Source organism: Malaya genurostris, chromosome 3 (genome assembly GCF_030247185.1).
Source record: "Malaya genurostris strain Urasoe2022 chromosome 3, Malgen_1.1, whole genome shotgun sequence".
In the NCBI taxonomy this organism is placed as follows: domain Eukaryota; kingdom Metazoa; phylum Arthropoda; class Insecta; order Diptera; family Culicidae; genus Malaya; species Malaya genurostris.
Window position 1 is genome coordinate 17,639,529 of NC_080572.1, and position 14,572 is coordinate 17,654,100.

The window sequence follows — 14,572 nt, forward strand, 5'->3', positions numbered from 1 at the left end:
GCAGTGTTTATCATAGTATATTACAACATATAATTCTAAGGTCATTCCTTTCGTGACCGTCGTATCGATCGGATGGTAGTTTGCATTAGAGCAGCAGTGCGTTAATCCATTCTAATCCGTTTCAAGGTCATTTAATATCAGATCTTTTGTCGTGAGCTTGTGCGGTAGATCAATACAGTATAAACAATAAATACCGTTAGACAGTGCCGGGTGCTATTGTGTTAAAACAATAAGAACAGTGAATCGACGTTTAGTGTGGTGCCGTGAACCGGTGCTGTGTGCATATTTATTCTCGGAGGTCGTTGTAACTAACGCTTGGCCTCAGCGGCCGAGTTGCTACGGATCATTAGCTAAGTATAATATTTTTTCCCTTCGTGTCCCTTTATCGTCTTATATTTTGACTCCCCCTATAATTTGCGCGGAACCTCAACCGCGCTATGGCAAGTCCATTAAATTCTCCCCTGTCCCCCGAAGATAAAATGGAAACAGATTTTAAATCTGCCCCAAATAGTAAAACTCACCGGGTTAAACAGTATCCCGAAGAGCCTTCACCCTCGGCCGGCCTTTATGTGGTTTATTTTCGGACCAAAGAGAAGAATAAACCGCTTAATATTTTGAAAATATCTAAAGACTTGGAGTCGAAATATGCAACATTGAAATCTATTTCAAAAATTCGTCCCGATAAGCTCAGGGTCTCGTTGACCAGTCTGAAACATGCTAATGAGATCGCTCGAAACGACCACTTTACGCGGGACTACCGCGTCTACATACCAGCTCGCGAAGTCGAGATAGACGGAGTGATCACGGATCCAAGTCTGACATGCGAGGACATTCTCAAACATGGGGTCGGATGTTTTAAAGATCCCTTGCTTAAGAATGTCAAGATACTGGACTGCAAACGTTTGCATTCAGTATCGATCGCCGCGGATGGGACAAAGTCTTATCCCCACTCGGACTCGTATCGGGTGACCTTCTCCGGCTCGGCTTTGCCGAAATTCGTTCTCCTGGCCAGGGTTCGTCTACCTGTACGACTTTTCGTACCACGGGTAATGAATTGCACTAGTTGTCAACAACTAGGACACACAGCTTCCCATTGTGGAAATCGACCCCGCTGCTCGAAGTGTGGAGAGAGTCATGCGGATGGCGCTTGCGACAGAAACATTGAAAAGTGTCTTTATTGTGGGGCGGCCCCGCATGACCTCACAGCATGTTCTGCGTATAAATTGCGTGGAGATCATTTGAAACGATCTCTCAAGCAACGATCAAACCGCTCGTTCGCAGAAATGCTGAAAATCGCCACACCACCTGAACAGAACCCCTACACCTGTTTGTCTACGGACGATTGCGACTCTGACGATCCTCAAGAAGGTACATCTTCAACTGTCCCTCGTAGTTTTAGGAAGAGGAAAAATATATCATCTCCTAAACTCCCTAGAAAGGGTTCGAAGATATCTCTTGAAGGCCCTCCAAAAGTAACAGCAGAAGGAAGTGTTGGTAAAAAAAACGAAAAGAAGAAGCCAAAAGCTCCTAGTTCCGGAGACTTGAAATCGGAGAAAGAATATCCAACACTTCCGGGGACACCCAAAACCCCGAAAGTCCCCAAGGAACCAGAAAACACATCAAGTGCTGGACTTGTAAAATTCAGTGACATTGTGGACTTTATATTTTCCGTCTTCAACATTTCTGACCCCCTAAAAGGTATTTTGATGACTTTCCTGCCAAAAGTTAAAATGTTTTTGATGCAGCTGACTGCAAAATGGCCCCTCCTCTCAGCAATCGTTTCCTTCGATGGCTAATTTTTCGAACGAGGTCAAGGATTCGATCACTGTTTTACAGTGGAACTGTAGAAGTATCATCCCGAAAATAGATCCTTTTAAATACTTAGTAAATAATCTGAAATGTGACGCATTTGCATTGTGCGAAACTTGGTTAACTTCTGATGTATCACTAAACTTCCACGATTTTAACATTATTCGCCTGGATCGAGATAATCCCTACGGAGGAGTACTTTTGGGGATCAAAAAGTGCTATTCCTTCTTTCGAATTAACCTCCCCTCGATATCAGGTATTGAAGTTGTCGCATGTCATGTCACAATTAAAGGCAAGGACCTTTGTATTGCTTCCATCTATATTCCCCCTAGAGCCTCAGTTGGGTACCACTGGCTCAGCAGTATCATGCAACTTCTTCCCGCACCGACGTTAGTTTTAGGAGACTTTAACTCTCACGGTACGGGATGGGGTTGTCTTCATGATGATAACAGATCAACTATGATCCATGATATTTGCGACAACTTCAATATGACAATCTTGAATACGGGAGAAATGACACGAATTCCCGCACCACCAGCAAGACCAAGTGCGCTGGACTTATCCCTCTGCTCGACATCGCTACGGTTGGATTGCACGTGGAAGGTAATCCCTGATCCCCACGGTAGCGATCATCTGCCTATCGTAATTTCAATCGCCAGCGGATTAAGACCATCGGAAACAATTAATGTTTTGTATGACCTCACACGAAATATTGATTGGAAATGCTACGCAATATCGATATCTGAGAAACTAGAAACAACACAAGAACTTCCTCCGGAGGAAGAGTATACGTTTATGGCTGGCTTGATTCTCGACACTGCGATTCAAGCTCAGACGAAACGTATACCCGGCGCGAATACTAACATTCGTCCTCCCAACCCGTGGTGGGACAAAGAGTGCTCATCACTGAATGCGGAAAGATCTTTAGCATTCAAAAAGTTCAGAAAATATGGAACACCTGATAATTATAGAAATTACGCAGCGCTAGATAAGCAAATGAAGAACTTAGTTAAAGCAAAGAAACTAGGTTACTGGCGACGGTTTGTTGACGGATTAACAAAAGAAACATCGATGAGCACTCTTTGGAACACAGCCCGACGAATGCGCAACCAAAACACAACGAACGAAAGCGAGGAATATTCTAACCGCTGGATATTCGATTTCGCTAAAAAAGTATGTCCTGATTCTGTTCCGGAACAGAAGATATCCCGCGCCGCGACTTCGAATACAAACGAAACACCGTTTTCGATGGTAGAGTTCTCACTTGCGCTCTTGTCGTGTAACAATAAGGCCCCGGGGTTAGACAGAATTAAATTCAACTTGTTGAAAAATCTTCCTGACTCTGCCAAAAGGCGCTTGCTGAATTTGTTTAACAAGCTCCTCGAGGGTAATATTGTTCCACACGACTGGAGACAAGTGAGAGTTATCGCCATTCAAAAACCTGGGAAACCAGCCTCCGATCACAATTCGTATCGGCCGATTGCTATGCTTTCCTGTATCCGGAAGTTGTTCGAAAAAATGATTCTCTTCCGTCTAGACAATTGGGTCGAGACTAATGGGTTACTTTCAGATACACAATTCGGCTTCCGCAGGGGTAAAGGAACGAACGATTGTCTTGCGTTGCTCTCAACCGAAATTCAAATGGCATTTGCTCGTAAAGAACAAATGGCATCAGTATTTCTAGATATCAAGGGGGCTTTTGATTCAGTTTCTATAAATATCCTATCTAAGAAGCTGCACCAGCATGGTCTTTCGCCGGTTTTGAACACCTTTTTACATAATCTATTGTCCGAGAAACACATGTATTTTGCACATGGTGATTTGTCGACAATACGATTCAGTTACATGGGTCTTCCTCAGGGCTCATGCTTAAGCCCCCTTTTATACAACTTTTACGTAAACAACATTGATGAATGTATCAACACATCTTGCACGCTAAGACAACTTGCCGACGACAGCGTTGTGTCCATTATAGGACCCAAAGCTACCGATCTCCAAGGACCATTACAAGATACCCTCGACAACTTGTCGACATGGGCTCTTCAAATGGGTATCGAGTTCTCTACGGAGAAAACTGAGCTGGTCGTATTTTCAAGAAAGCGAGAACCAGCACAATTACAGCTTCAACTAGGGGGTGAAACCATAGCTCAGGCCTTCACATTTAAATATCTCGGGGTCTGGTTCGACTCCAAAGGCACCTGGGGATGTCACATTAGGTATCTGAAACAAAAATGCCAGCAGAGAATCAATTTTCTTCGCACAATAACCGGAACTTGGTGGGGTGCAAACCCAGGAGACCTGATCAGGCTGTGCCAAACAACGATATTGTCCGTAATGGAATATGGATGCTTCTGCTTCCGATCCGCCGCGAACACCCATTTCATTAAACTGGAAAGAATTCAGTATCGTTGTTTGCGTATTGCCTTAGGTTGCATGCAGTCGACTCATACGATGAGTCTCGAAGTGCTCGCGGGCGTCTTACCGTTGAAAAACCGATTCTGGGATCTCTCATATCGATTGCTAATCCGATGCGATATCTTGAATCCGATGGTGATTGAAAACTTCGAAAGGCTTGTCGAACTCAATTCTCAGACCCGTTTTATGTCCTTGTATTTTGATTACATGGCTCAGAATATTAATCCTTCTTCGTTTGTTTCCAACCGTGCTCATTTCTTGGATACTACTAATTCTACTGTGTTTTTCGACACATCCATGAGAGAAGAAATTCGTGGAATTCCGGATCACGTGCGCCCTCAAGTGGCCCCAAATATTTTTTATAATAAATTTAGAACAGTCAACTGTGAAAAGATGTTTTACACTGACGGATCAAACATCAACAGGTCCACAGGCTTCGGAATCTTCAATCAGAACATCACCGCTTCGTACAAACTCAGTGATCCGGCTTCAGTCTACGTCGCAGAATTAGCTGCTATTCAGTACACCCTCGAGATCATTGAAACCTTGCCCAAAGACCATTACTTCATTGTCACGGACAGTCTAAGTTCAATAGAAGCTCTCCGCGCAGTGAAGCCAGGAAAGTATCCCCCATATTTCCTGGGGAAAATACGGGAACATTTGAGAACTTTATCTGAACGGTCTTATTTAATATCGTTAGTCTGGGTCCCTTCGCATTGTTCCATTCCAGGCAATGAAAAGGCAGACTCATTGGCTAAGGTGGGCGCATTAGAAGGTGATATTTATGAAAGACCAATCTGCTTCAATGAATTTTTCAGTATCTCTCGTCAGAAAACTCTCGAAAGTTGGCAAACTTCATGGAGCAATGGCGAACTGGGACGATGGCTGCATTCCATTATCCCTAGGGTATCGACGAAACCTTGGTTCAGGGGGATGAACGTGAGTCGTGACTTCATTCGTGTAATGTCTCGGCTCATGTCAAACCATTACACTTTCAACGCGCATCTCCGGCGTATTGGAATCGTGGAGAGCGGTCTCTGCGCTTGTGGTGACGGTTATCAGGACATCGAGCATGTCGTATGGACGTGTACGGAGTATCGTGACGCCAGGTCTTTATTAAAGGACTCCCTAAGGGCCCGAGGTAGACCACCTGAAGTTCCGGTCCGAGATGTGTTGGCTAGTCGGGATATCTCTTATATGCTTCTTATATACCAGTACCTCAAACACATTAATATCCAAGTGTAATCTGTTATACCTCGCTCAGAAAGTATAATCTCCACCTACAGGTTCGACACTAACATCCGCCCGATTCTCTCGATCACCGTCCCTGTCCACCATCTTCATTGGAACTAACAAGATCTTTTTTTGTCACTAACTTTTCGTTCCCCCCTTCCATGTCTCTTCACCATCTCGATGGCAACTAATTAGATCTCTGTAGTTTTCAGACATTTTGTTTCCATACCCCCTATTTACCTCGGTTTTCACAATATTTACTTTTTTATTTTCTCATCTCTTCGTAACATCACCATCACCGCCTACGGTCCTACGCTCCAGACGATGACCAGCATGCGGGCCACCCGCCGGGCCTTCGTAGCCTGGGGGTGTTTCCCGCGGACCCACACGGACCGAAGGATGCGGCCAACATGGACATTTGCAAACGCCATATGGGAGACCCTCATGCAATATCCAATTCACCGGCATTACATAATGATACTATTCTAGTTTTAATATAGTCGTAATTAAGATTAGTAAATACCCTTGGCATCTTAGAGCTTAAGCAGTGTGCCTTAAAATTGTATTATAATATTGAATAAAAAAAAAAAAAAAAACATATAATTCTGTTGTTTATTACATCATGTATTATTATTATTATTATTATTATTATTGTTATTATTATTATTATTATTATTATTATTATTATTATTATTAGAAGAGCGTAACTTACACTGCGACATTAACTGTTATATTGTATCATAGCATATAATTTCACATATTATCGGCTTACACTATTTTATGTTATTATATACTATGTTGTATGGTATTATACTGCATTGCATTATATCATATTATATGGTATTATATTATAATATATTATATTATATTGTATTCTATTATATTATGTTATATTGTATTGCATTATGTTGTATTATATTATATTATATTATATTATATTATATTATATTATATTATATTATATTATATTATATTATATTATAGGGTTTATTATGAGTAGTACTACGTACCTCTGCGCAAAATATAAATTTGTTTTCCTTATAAGTTATCATTTTTAAAGTAAATTTTAACTAAAGATCAAGGTCATCACAAGGTAAGCTTGGTCCTCACTGGTTCCTGTTGTGTTTTATTCATTCTATTATTTATTATATAATTCATTGTACTATATTATGTTGTTTTTTTATTATTTTCATTATTATATTTATTGTTAGTATTATTAATTTGTCATCAATAATAATAACATATATTATTTTTATAGATGTGGATATTATTATTCTTATTAGAAGAGAAATATTCTACTTCCTGCAGTACTGCGAAGATAGAAGAGCATAACTGACACTCTACAGTAACTGTTATTTTATATATTGATTTATAATATATTATATTGTATGACATTGTATTATATTATATTAAATTAAAATATATTTTACTATATTATGTTATATTATATTATTTTGTAGTATATAAGTATTATTATTATTATTATTATTATTATTATTATTATTATTATTAGTATTATTATTATTATGATTATTATTATTATTATTATTATTATTATTATTATTATTATTATTATTATTATTAGTATTATTATTATTATTATTATTATTATTATTATTATTATTATTATTATTATTATTATTATTATCATTATTATTATTATTATTATTATTATTATTATTATTATTATTATTATTATTATTATTATTATTATTATTATTTTTATTACTATTATTATTATTATTACTATTGTTACCATTATTAAATTGTATCATATTATATTACGTCATATTTTGTGGTATTATATTATATTACATTGTACTATATTATACTATATTATGGTACAATGTTTGGTATTGTTTTATTTAGTATTGTAATGCATTTTTTAATACACAATTATAAGTGTATTATATTGCATTGTGATGTATTACATTTTTATATTTTATGCATAATAATATTTTATTATATTCAGTGTCGTATAGTGACCAAACTATATTATAATATATTATGGTATATTTTACTATATTATGTCACATAACATTATGATACTATTATATTCATCATAAAATATTATAGTAGACTATAATACACTGTACCATACGATTTTGCACCGTTTTATACTATATTGTGTTTTATTGTATTATACTGCCGGAAATTATATTAAAGTGTATTATGTTACATTATATAATACTATGCTCAAGTACATTGTAAGGGAAGAGGGATGGGAGTGCATCAGGGTATCTTACAAGTGAATGACTGGATGAAGGAGTGAAATGTCAACCCGATTCACAGGCGAAAGCTGTGTGTTTTCCCCAGAAGGTCTGAAATGAGTAAGACGCACCCTTCTAACAAACAAACCATCAGGCAGGTTTAAGCTGGTACAGCGAATTCTTTTATTATATGGCCGGATGTTATTGCTGGAAGGCGCCGAGTCCTCAAAGTCCATTTTGGCCTTCTTAACAGCAGTAATATGAAAGTTATCTGATAATCAAATTCGGATCTACTGTAAGTCTACCTGCATCCACTGGTAATGCCTTGAACTGATGGTGGCTTCACACATACATACATACATACAATAGGGTTTTTGAAATATTTGATTTTTTGTATACGCGCGCGTATGCACCGCGCGAAAGAATTGGTAAGAATTGGTATGGTGCGGCAGGGTTCGGTAGGGTGCGATGTCGTCGGTGTGATTGAAGCGAGCTGCGACAGGTTTGGATAAGGAGGCAAAGAAAATTATTTTTTGCCTTTCTCATCTCAACTTTTTTTAAATTGTAGTATTTCGATTAATTTTTGCTGTAATATATAAGAGAAAATGAATAATATGAAAAGGGCATCATTACAGTACATACTAGGTAGATTAAAACTGGTTTTTCTATTAAATATTCGTCAGGAAATTTATTGATTTTCAATTTATATAAAATGAACTCGATTAATAATGAGAAAAACTTTATCGCTTATACCGAAATCGCAGAATGGTAGTAATGGTAGAGAAACGCTACAAAATAACTGCTTGCATACAAAACTTGAACACAAGCTTGGTGAAGAGAAGCTTAAAAATCGATATCCGTATCGCACATAAACATATAATTGCATACATTTGGGATATTGATGTAATTCCGTCGGCTATAAAACAAATACAAATCACAACAAATAGAGTTTATATTCTGGGTTCGCGTGTTCGGTGTTGGTTCCTAATAAAGATCAATCTAAGCAGACTCTCGTGCATTTGCAAATTCAAAAGTGTGACGATTAATTGAAAATGTCGATCATTAGAAATTTTGGTTGCCTTGTTCCACATCAATGGCTCGATCAACCCCATGGGGCTGATCCTTGTAGTTTTTTGTTGATTATGAAAACCAATAACATATGCAACATTTTAGCATTTAACGATTCAGTCATCTCCGAAAAAAATTTAGTGAAATTATTTGTCACACAAGCATTTGCTGATCTCGACTAACTGATTCGAATGGTATATGGCTGTTATGTTCTTCCAGCATTTATTGCTGTACGTAGTTTAAATCAATATAATTATGGAATACCTTTAACTAGAAAATTCCGCCATCATCTGGTTTACATATGGCATGTTCGAACGATTATGTTGCCAAAAACGAACCGTGCTAAAATCGGCCCGAGGCAAAATATCATGTTGTACACAGTCTTTTGGGTACTTAGAAACAAATGTATGTAACAGTATAACAATCGTGTTTTATGTTGCTCCCAAGCATTTCTTTACCAGACAGCGCTCAAAACTTTTACTGCTGGAATAGGGGAAAAAGTCGCGTACCCAAAAATTCCGATATCTCCGTTATAAATGGACGGATCTATGGTTTGTTGGATAGGTATTACCGTGCGGAATCTAAGTCTGAAAATATATTCTGTTTTCAAGGTCAATTGTGAACTGAAAATTTTGACATAAAACTTCGTATAACTCAAAAAGTAAACATCCGATCTCAAAACCATTCAATTGCGTTCAGGGTGACGGGGAGACCTTTCATTTGCGACTAGTTTGATCAAAACCGGTCCAGCCATCTCTGAGATCTCGACCTCTCAGTTGACAACACACATACAGACACACACACGGACATTTGCTCAGTTCTTCGAGCTGAATCGATTGGTGTATGACATTCGGCCCTCCGGGCCTCGGAAAATTTTTCTAAAGTTCTAAAGGTAAAACTATTGAATACACTGCATCAGAATCGGAAAAGAGATATACTTATGATATTATTTTAATCTGAATGCTAGAATATAAAAGAACTGAAAAATTCGTCATCGATAAATATTTTGTTCTTGGTGTGATATTACAATGACAGAATTTTATATTTTGTTGCTATGCACACTTTGTAATGATTTTTGATATTTTAGCTCTTATTTCAAACTAAATAATGTTAATTTCTACCATTGAGATGTTCGGTTTTAATAATAAAATTTAAAGTCTGCATGAAAAAACAGCAACAAAATAGAAAACTCTGTAACTGTAATATCAAAGCAAGAGAAAAAGATATAGCATTCAGATTAGAATTACTTCATAAGCATTTATCTTATCTGATTCTGATGCAGTTTATTTAATAATATTTTATTTTAAGATAGAAGTACTGGATAAATTGAAATCAATGAAATTGGAATAACTCATCAATAACGAAGTAATATATAATAACAAATTTTGATGCCAAAAAGATATTGTACAATTTCTTGATTCTTTCGATGAAATATCAAGAAAATATCAAGTATCGATATGACAGCACAGAAACATCTAGACAAGAAGATATGATGGTTTAATTTGTTATCATTTTGATCTTTGTTATTTACATCTACAGAGATGTGAATGTTTAACAAAATAATTTTGAATCAAAGACTGAAATTATTAGATGGCTATCAATGATGTAATGGAAGTACTCTCGAAGCTGTGAGAAGAACATCATTTAATTTCCTACAGTAAAAAGTGCTATACTGCAAGCGAATAGCATGAGCTACTGTAATAAGGATACATTGGGAACAAGTAATACGAACCGGTTGTGCTATAGAGGCTGGGCCCGGATTCGATAGATGAGATACTTCCAGGTATTGGAAACATACATTTTTCAAAAGCCAACTGTTGCTGTATCCAACAAAGTAGGATGCATGTTCATTCAGTGTAGCAGCGGAAGCAAGGACATTTTAAAATCGCGGTAGTGCTGCACAGGCTAGCGTAAATCACTTAGAACAGAAATGCATTTAATATATTGGATGGGATGGGAGATCTAGCTGTCGTATGTACGAATCCGAACCTGGAAGCTGAACATCGGTTGCGAAATCTATTTAAACGAAAGTTAAAGTTTTATATCAAATGTATCTTCGATCTGACATAAGAAAAAAGAACTATGGCATAGAATGAAGCTAAATTTTTTCTGTGTCAAATATTGAGCAGTTTAAACTAAACTTTCTACATAATTTCTGTTTTTTATGCTTAATAGATTCGTTGTGCAAGGTTTGACAATTTACTTCTGTATACAGTAAATTGTAAATTAATTAAATTTACTTTTGTATACAGCCAAATTGCGCCACAAGGAAATATTCAGCGAAATTTACCCATTTCTTTCTGAAATTTACCCAAACTTTCTGGAAATCAAATCAAAGATATTATTTAACTTTTTCCATGATCATTTCATTCAATTTGAATACTTTTTCTACTATTACATAATATGTACTTGCCGGGTCTTTTACAACGTTTGGAAAAACATTGATTTTTTCCATGTTTTTCTTCATATATGTTTTAATAAAGTTGAAGTCGTACGGCACAAAATTGACTTCATTAGCCTTTAACTACTCCAAAATGTTCTCCGAACTATTACACGAGACTAACTCCGGTCAGAGAAGCGTAGGATCATTGTTTGACCTTAAATGTGGATGTAGATACTTTTGGAGGCATTCTTTCATGTTTATCTGCCCGATTATCGTCCCGGTTGTCACAAATGGAGTGCTCCGGTTTTTCGCATGAGCAAATTGTTTGCCAAATCATGTATATTTGGGTAAACTTTGGCATGTGATTTCTAACGTTTTATGGGATATCAAACTTATGATGAGCAGTGAAAAACAGAAGTCCCAGAAGCTATCGAAAGTTTGCTTACACGTACGTCATTCGTAATGAGCTTAGTACGTGTCTAGTCCTTCGACTTTTTTGTGCGTCCTGCCCGAAAGTTTTACTCAACTGCAGTTTTTTTGCTACATCTCTTACAGAACTGGATTCTTTTTTAAAGATTGTATTTCTCTTTTGTGATCCTTTTCTCACTCAGAGATCAGTTTTTGCCACTGTTTTCCTTTCGATCATCTGTTTAACGTTCTTTGAACCGACTTGGAACACGTACAGTAGATTGTATAACTCCTAACTTCCTGCTGATGGCGTGCTGAGAAGGATCCAGACTTTCAAGGTATTCAAATATCTACGCATTTCTGACCGGAGTTAGCCCCGTGTTATTACTCGACTTTTTGTAGTGATTAAAGGCAATTGAGGTCAATTTTGTGCCATACAACTTCAATTCCATGAACGCACCGAAACTACAGACAATTGAGAAGTACTGTGCCTTTAAAAAGTAGGCGCTTCGGAAACATTCAAAGGAAGAAAAATGGGATGAAGGTATGAAAAAAATGGATTTTATTGTAAAAGTAAATGTTTGTCCAAACGTTGTACAAGACCTTTTGAGCAGACAAGACAAGACAGTAGTGGTAGATATGGTATTACACCCGGGTTAGCGGTTCAATGCATACGATGTTGGTCTTACAAGCCAGTTGTCATATGTTCGAGTCCTGACCAGTAAGGATTCATAGTGTCAGTAGGACCATAGTACTAGTCATGCAATGATTCTGTACGCTAAGAATCGACTGCGAGGTCTGTTGAAACAGAAAGGCCAAATTCCATAAAAGGAATGTAATACCAAGACTTTGCTTTTTGCGTTTCTCTATAGAAAGGTATTAGAATTGCTAGAAAAACCGATTTTCGAACGGAGCCTCGGAGACCCATAGTGTTATATACCATTCGACTCAGTTCGACGACATCGAAAAATGTGTGTGTGTGTGTGTGTGTGTGTGTGTGTGTGTGTGTGTCCGAGTTCACCTGTTATAGGTTAATCATTATGGTTAGAGAGATTATGTATCTTTTATAAGTGCTTAATCTCAAATCTAAATAAATTTATTAATTGGAATATCACAACTCAGAATTTATTTAAAAACGAAATGAAGATCGATCGGGAGTGTGGTTTCATCGCGTATATGATAGTATGTGTAGACAAGATTCGAAATTTAATCCAAATTTACTATCATATTAAAAACTGTTTTGTTTAATCTGAGTTGGGTTATATGTATTTTTCCCGTGCATTTTTTCCATAGTCTCTACATCGCTCATTTTACGAAATACGGTCGATTTGCTGTATAAATCTGGGGTCATCCTTTATGCTTACGCCATTATTATCAAATGCACCCTTTTCCGGAGACTATTTGGGGAAATTTCTAGTGACGTGCGATATTAAGTGGGTTTAGTTCTTATCACACCAGTTAAGCCTCGGAAAGATTTTGTGTACATTCCAAATTTGTGTTTGAATGCCTCGAGTCATTATCGCTAGTAAGATTGTTAATCAGCAATGAACAAACCTTTTGAATAGCTACTTTACGTTTGATAAAGAATGATCAGGATTGAATATAAAAGCAATACGTTTAGCTGTTGCCTTCAATCGTTCAGGATGTCTAGGCTCAGTTTGTTGCTTGTTTTCGGTTTGGTTGGTGCCACTTTCGCTGGTGTGCTTCCTGATCAGCACGCTGCTTGGAGTGGCCGTATCGTAGGAGGCTCAGATGCCAGTGAGGGTCAATTCCCGTATCAGGTGTCACTACGTTCTTCGGCTGGCAGTCATTTCTGTGGTGGCTCAATTATCAACGCTAACTGGGTTATGTCGGCGGCTCATTGTACCGTCGGAAGAACTTTAGCAAATACGATAGTTGTGGCAGGCTCACTGCTTCTGAACGCAGGTGGATCTACGCATGCGTCGGAACGTATCATCAACCATCCGCAATACAGTTCTCTGAGTCTGGCTAACGATATCTCACTGGTTCGGGTAGCTACTCCGTTCGTTTTCTCCTCAGTGATTGGGGCAATCGAGCTGGAAACTAGTTTCGTCGATACAGCGAGTAGTGCTCAAGCTTCTGGATGGGGACAAACTTCGGTAAGTAGGCATCTACTCCAAAAGTCGAAACAACATTTAATAGCGCTCATTCATTCGCAGCACCCAGGATCAATCCCGAACCACCTGCAATGGGTTAATGTAGACATTATCTCACTGGCCGACTGTCGTAGCCGTCATAGTGCAGTGAACGCCAACCGAGTTCATGACAATACGATCTGCACACTGAGCCCGAGTGGAGTCGGAATGTGCATGGGTGACTCTGGAGGCCCGCTTTCACATTCTGGACGTCAGCAGGGAATCGTTTCGTGGGGTATTGCCTGCGCACAAGGAATTCCGGATGTATTTGCACGTGTTTCATCCCACCGCGACTGGGTTTTGGAGAACGTGGATTAAATATTCATTTGAAAACAATTTAATAGACGTGCTTCACCAAGACATATGAAACAAGCAATAAACATTTATAAGATAGCAAAACCTGTATTTGAAAATATGCATTAAATCCGTGAGGCAGTTAGGCTATTAGAATTGAATCAATACATCTAGAATCGCCATCGATTTTCTCTTCGGTTTTTGCCTTTTTGTATAGAAAGTTTTTAGAACTGCTGGAGAAACCGACTTTTATCAGAACTTCGAAGACCCATAGTATTATATACAATTTGACTTAGCTTGACGGGATCAGAAAATGTATGTGTGTGTCAATGTACATGTGTTTGTATGCACCTTTTTGAAGATTGTTCTCTGCGCAATTTTCTCATTAGAGTTATGTAAAGACGAATGCTTGATACAGCAAAGGACACACCAGGTCTATAGCTGTTAGGTAAGGTAACACTAATGATAAATCAGAGTTTAAACGAATAATTGTTGAAGCAGGCTTTTGTTAACTACCCGAATCAATCTGATTGTATTTTAAGTCAAGAACTAGCCATTTGGGTTCAGATAATCTTTAATACGACAAAGAACTAACT

The 14,572-nt window shown here is 37.7% G+C and overlaps 1 protein-coding gene across 1 annotated transcript; it reads left to right on the forward strand.

Annotated features, from left to right (window-relative positions):
* Nucleotides 1-13,146: 13,146 nt before the first annotated feature.
* On the forward strand, nt 13,147-14,162 carry LOC131438152 (chymotrypsin-2-like). The gene is made up of 2 exons (XM_058607982.1): nt 13,147-13,646; nt 13,707-14,162. The coding sequence occupies exons 1-2, from the start codon at nt 13,170-13,172 to the stop codon at nt 13,998-14,000; spliced, it is 771 nt and encodes a 256-aa protein (XP_058463965.1). The 5' UTR covers nt 13,147-13,169; the 3' UTR covers nt 14,001-14,162.
* The last annotated feature ends 410 nt before the right edge of the window (nt 14,163-14,572 follow it).

Bases quoted from the DNA above. Each gene is read 5' to 3' on its own strand.
- LOC131438152 (XM_058607982.1), top strand. From the start codon at position 13,170: ATGTCTAGGCTCAGTTTGTTGCTTGTTTTCGGTTTGGTTGGTGCCACT. The intron at 13,647-13,706 runs GTAAGTAGGCAT...ATTCATTCGCAG, and splicing joins CTGGATGGGGACAAACTTCG to CACCCAGGATCAATCCCGAA.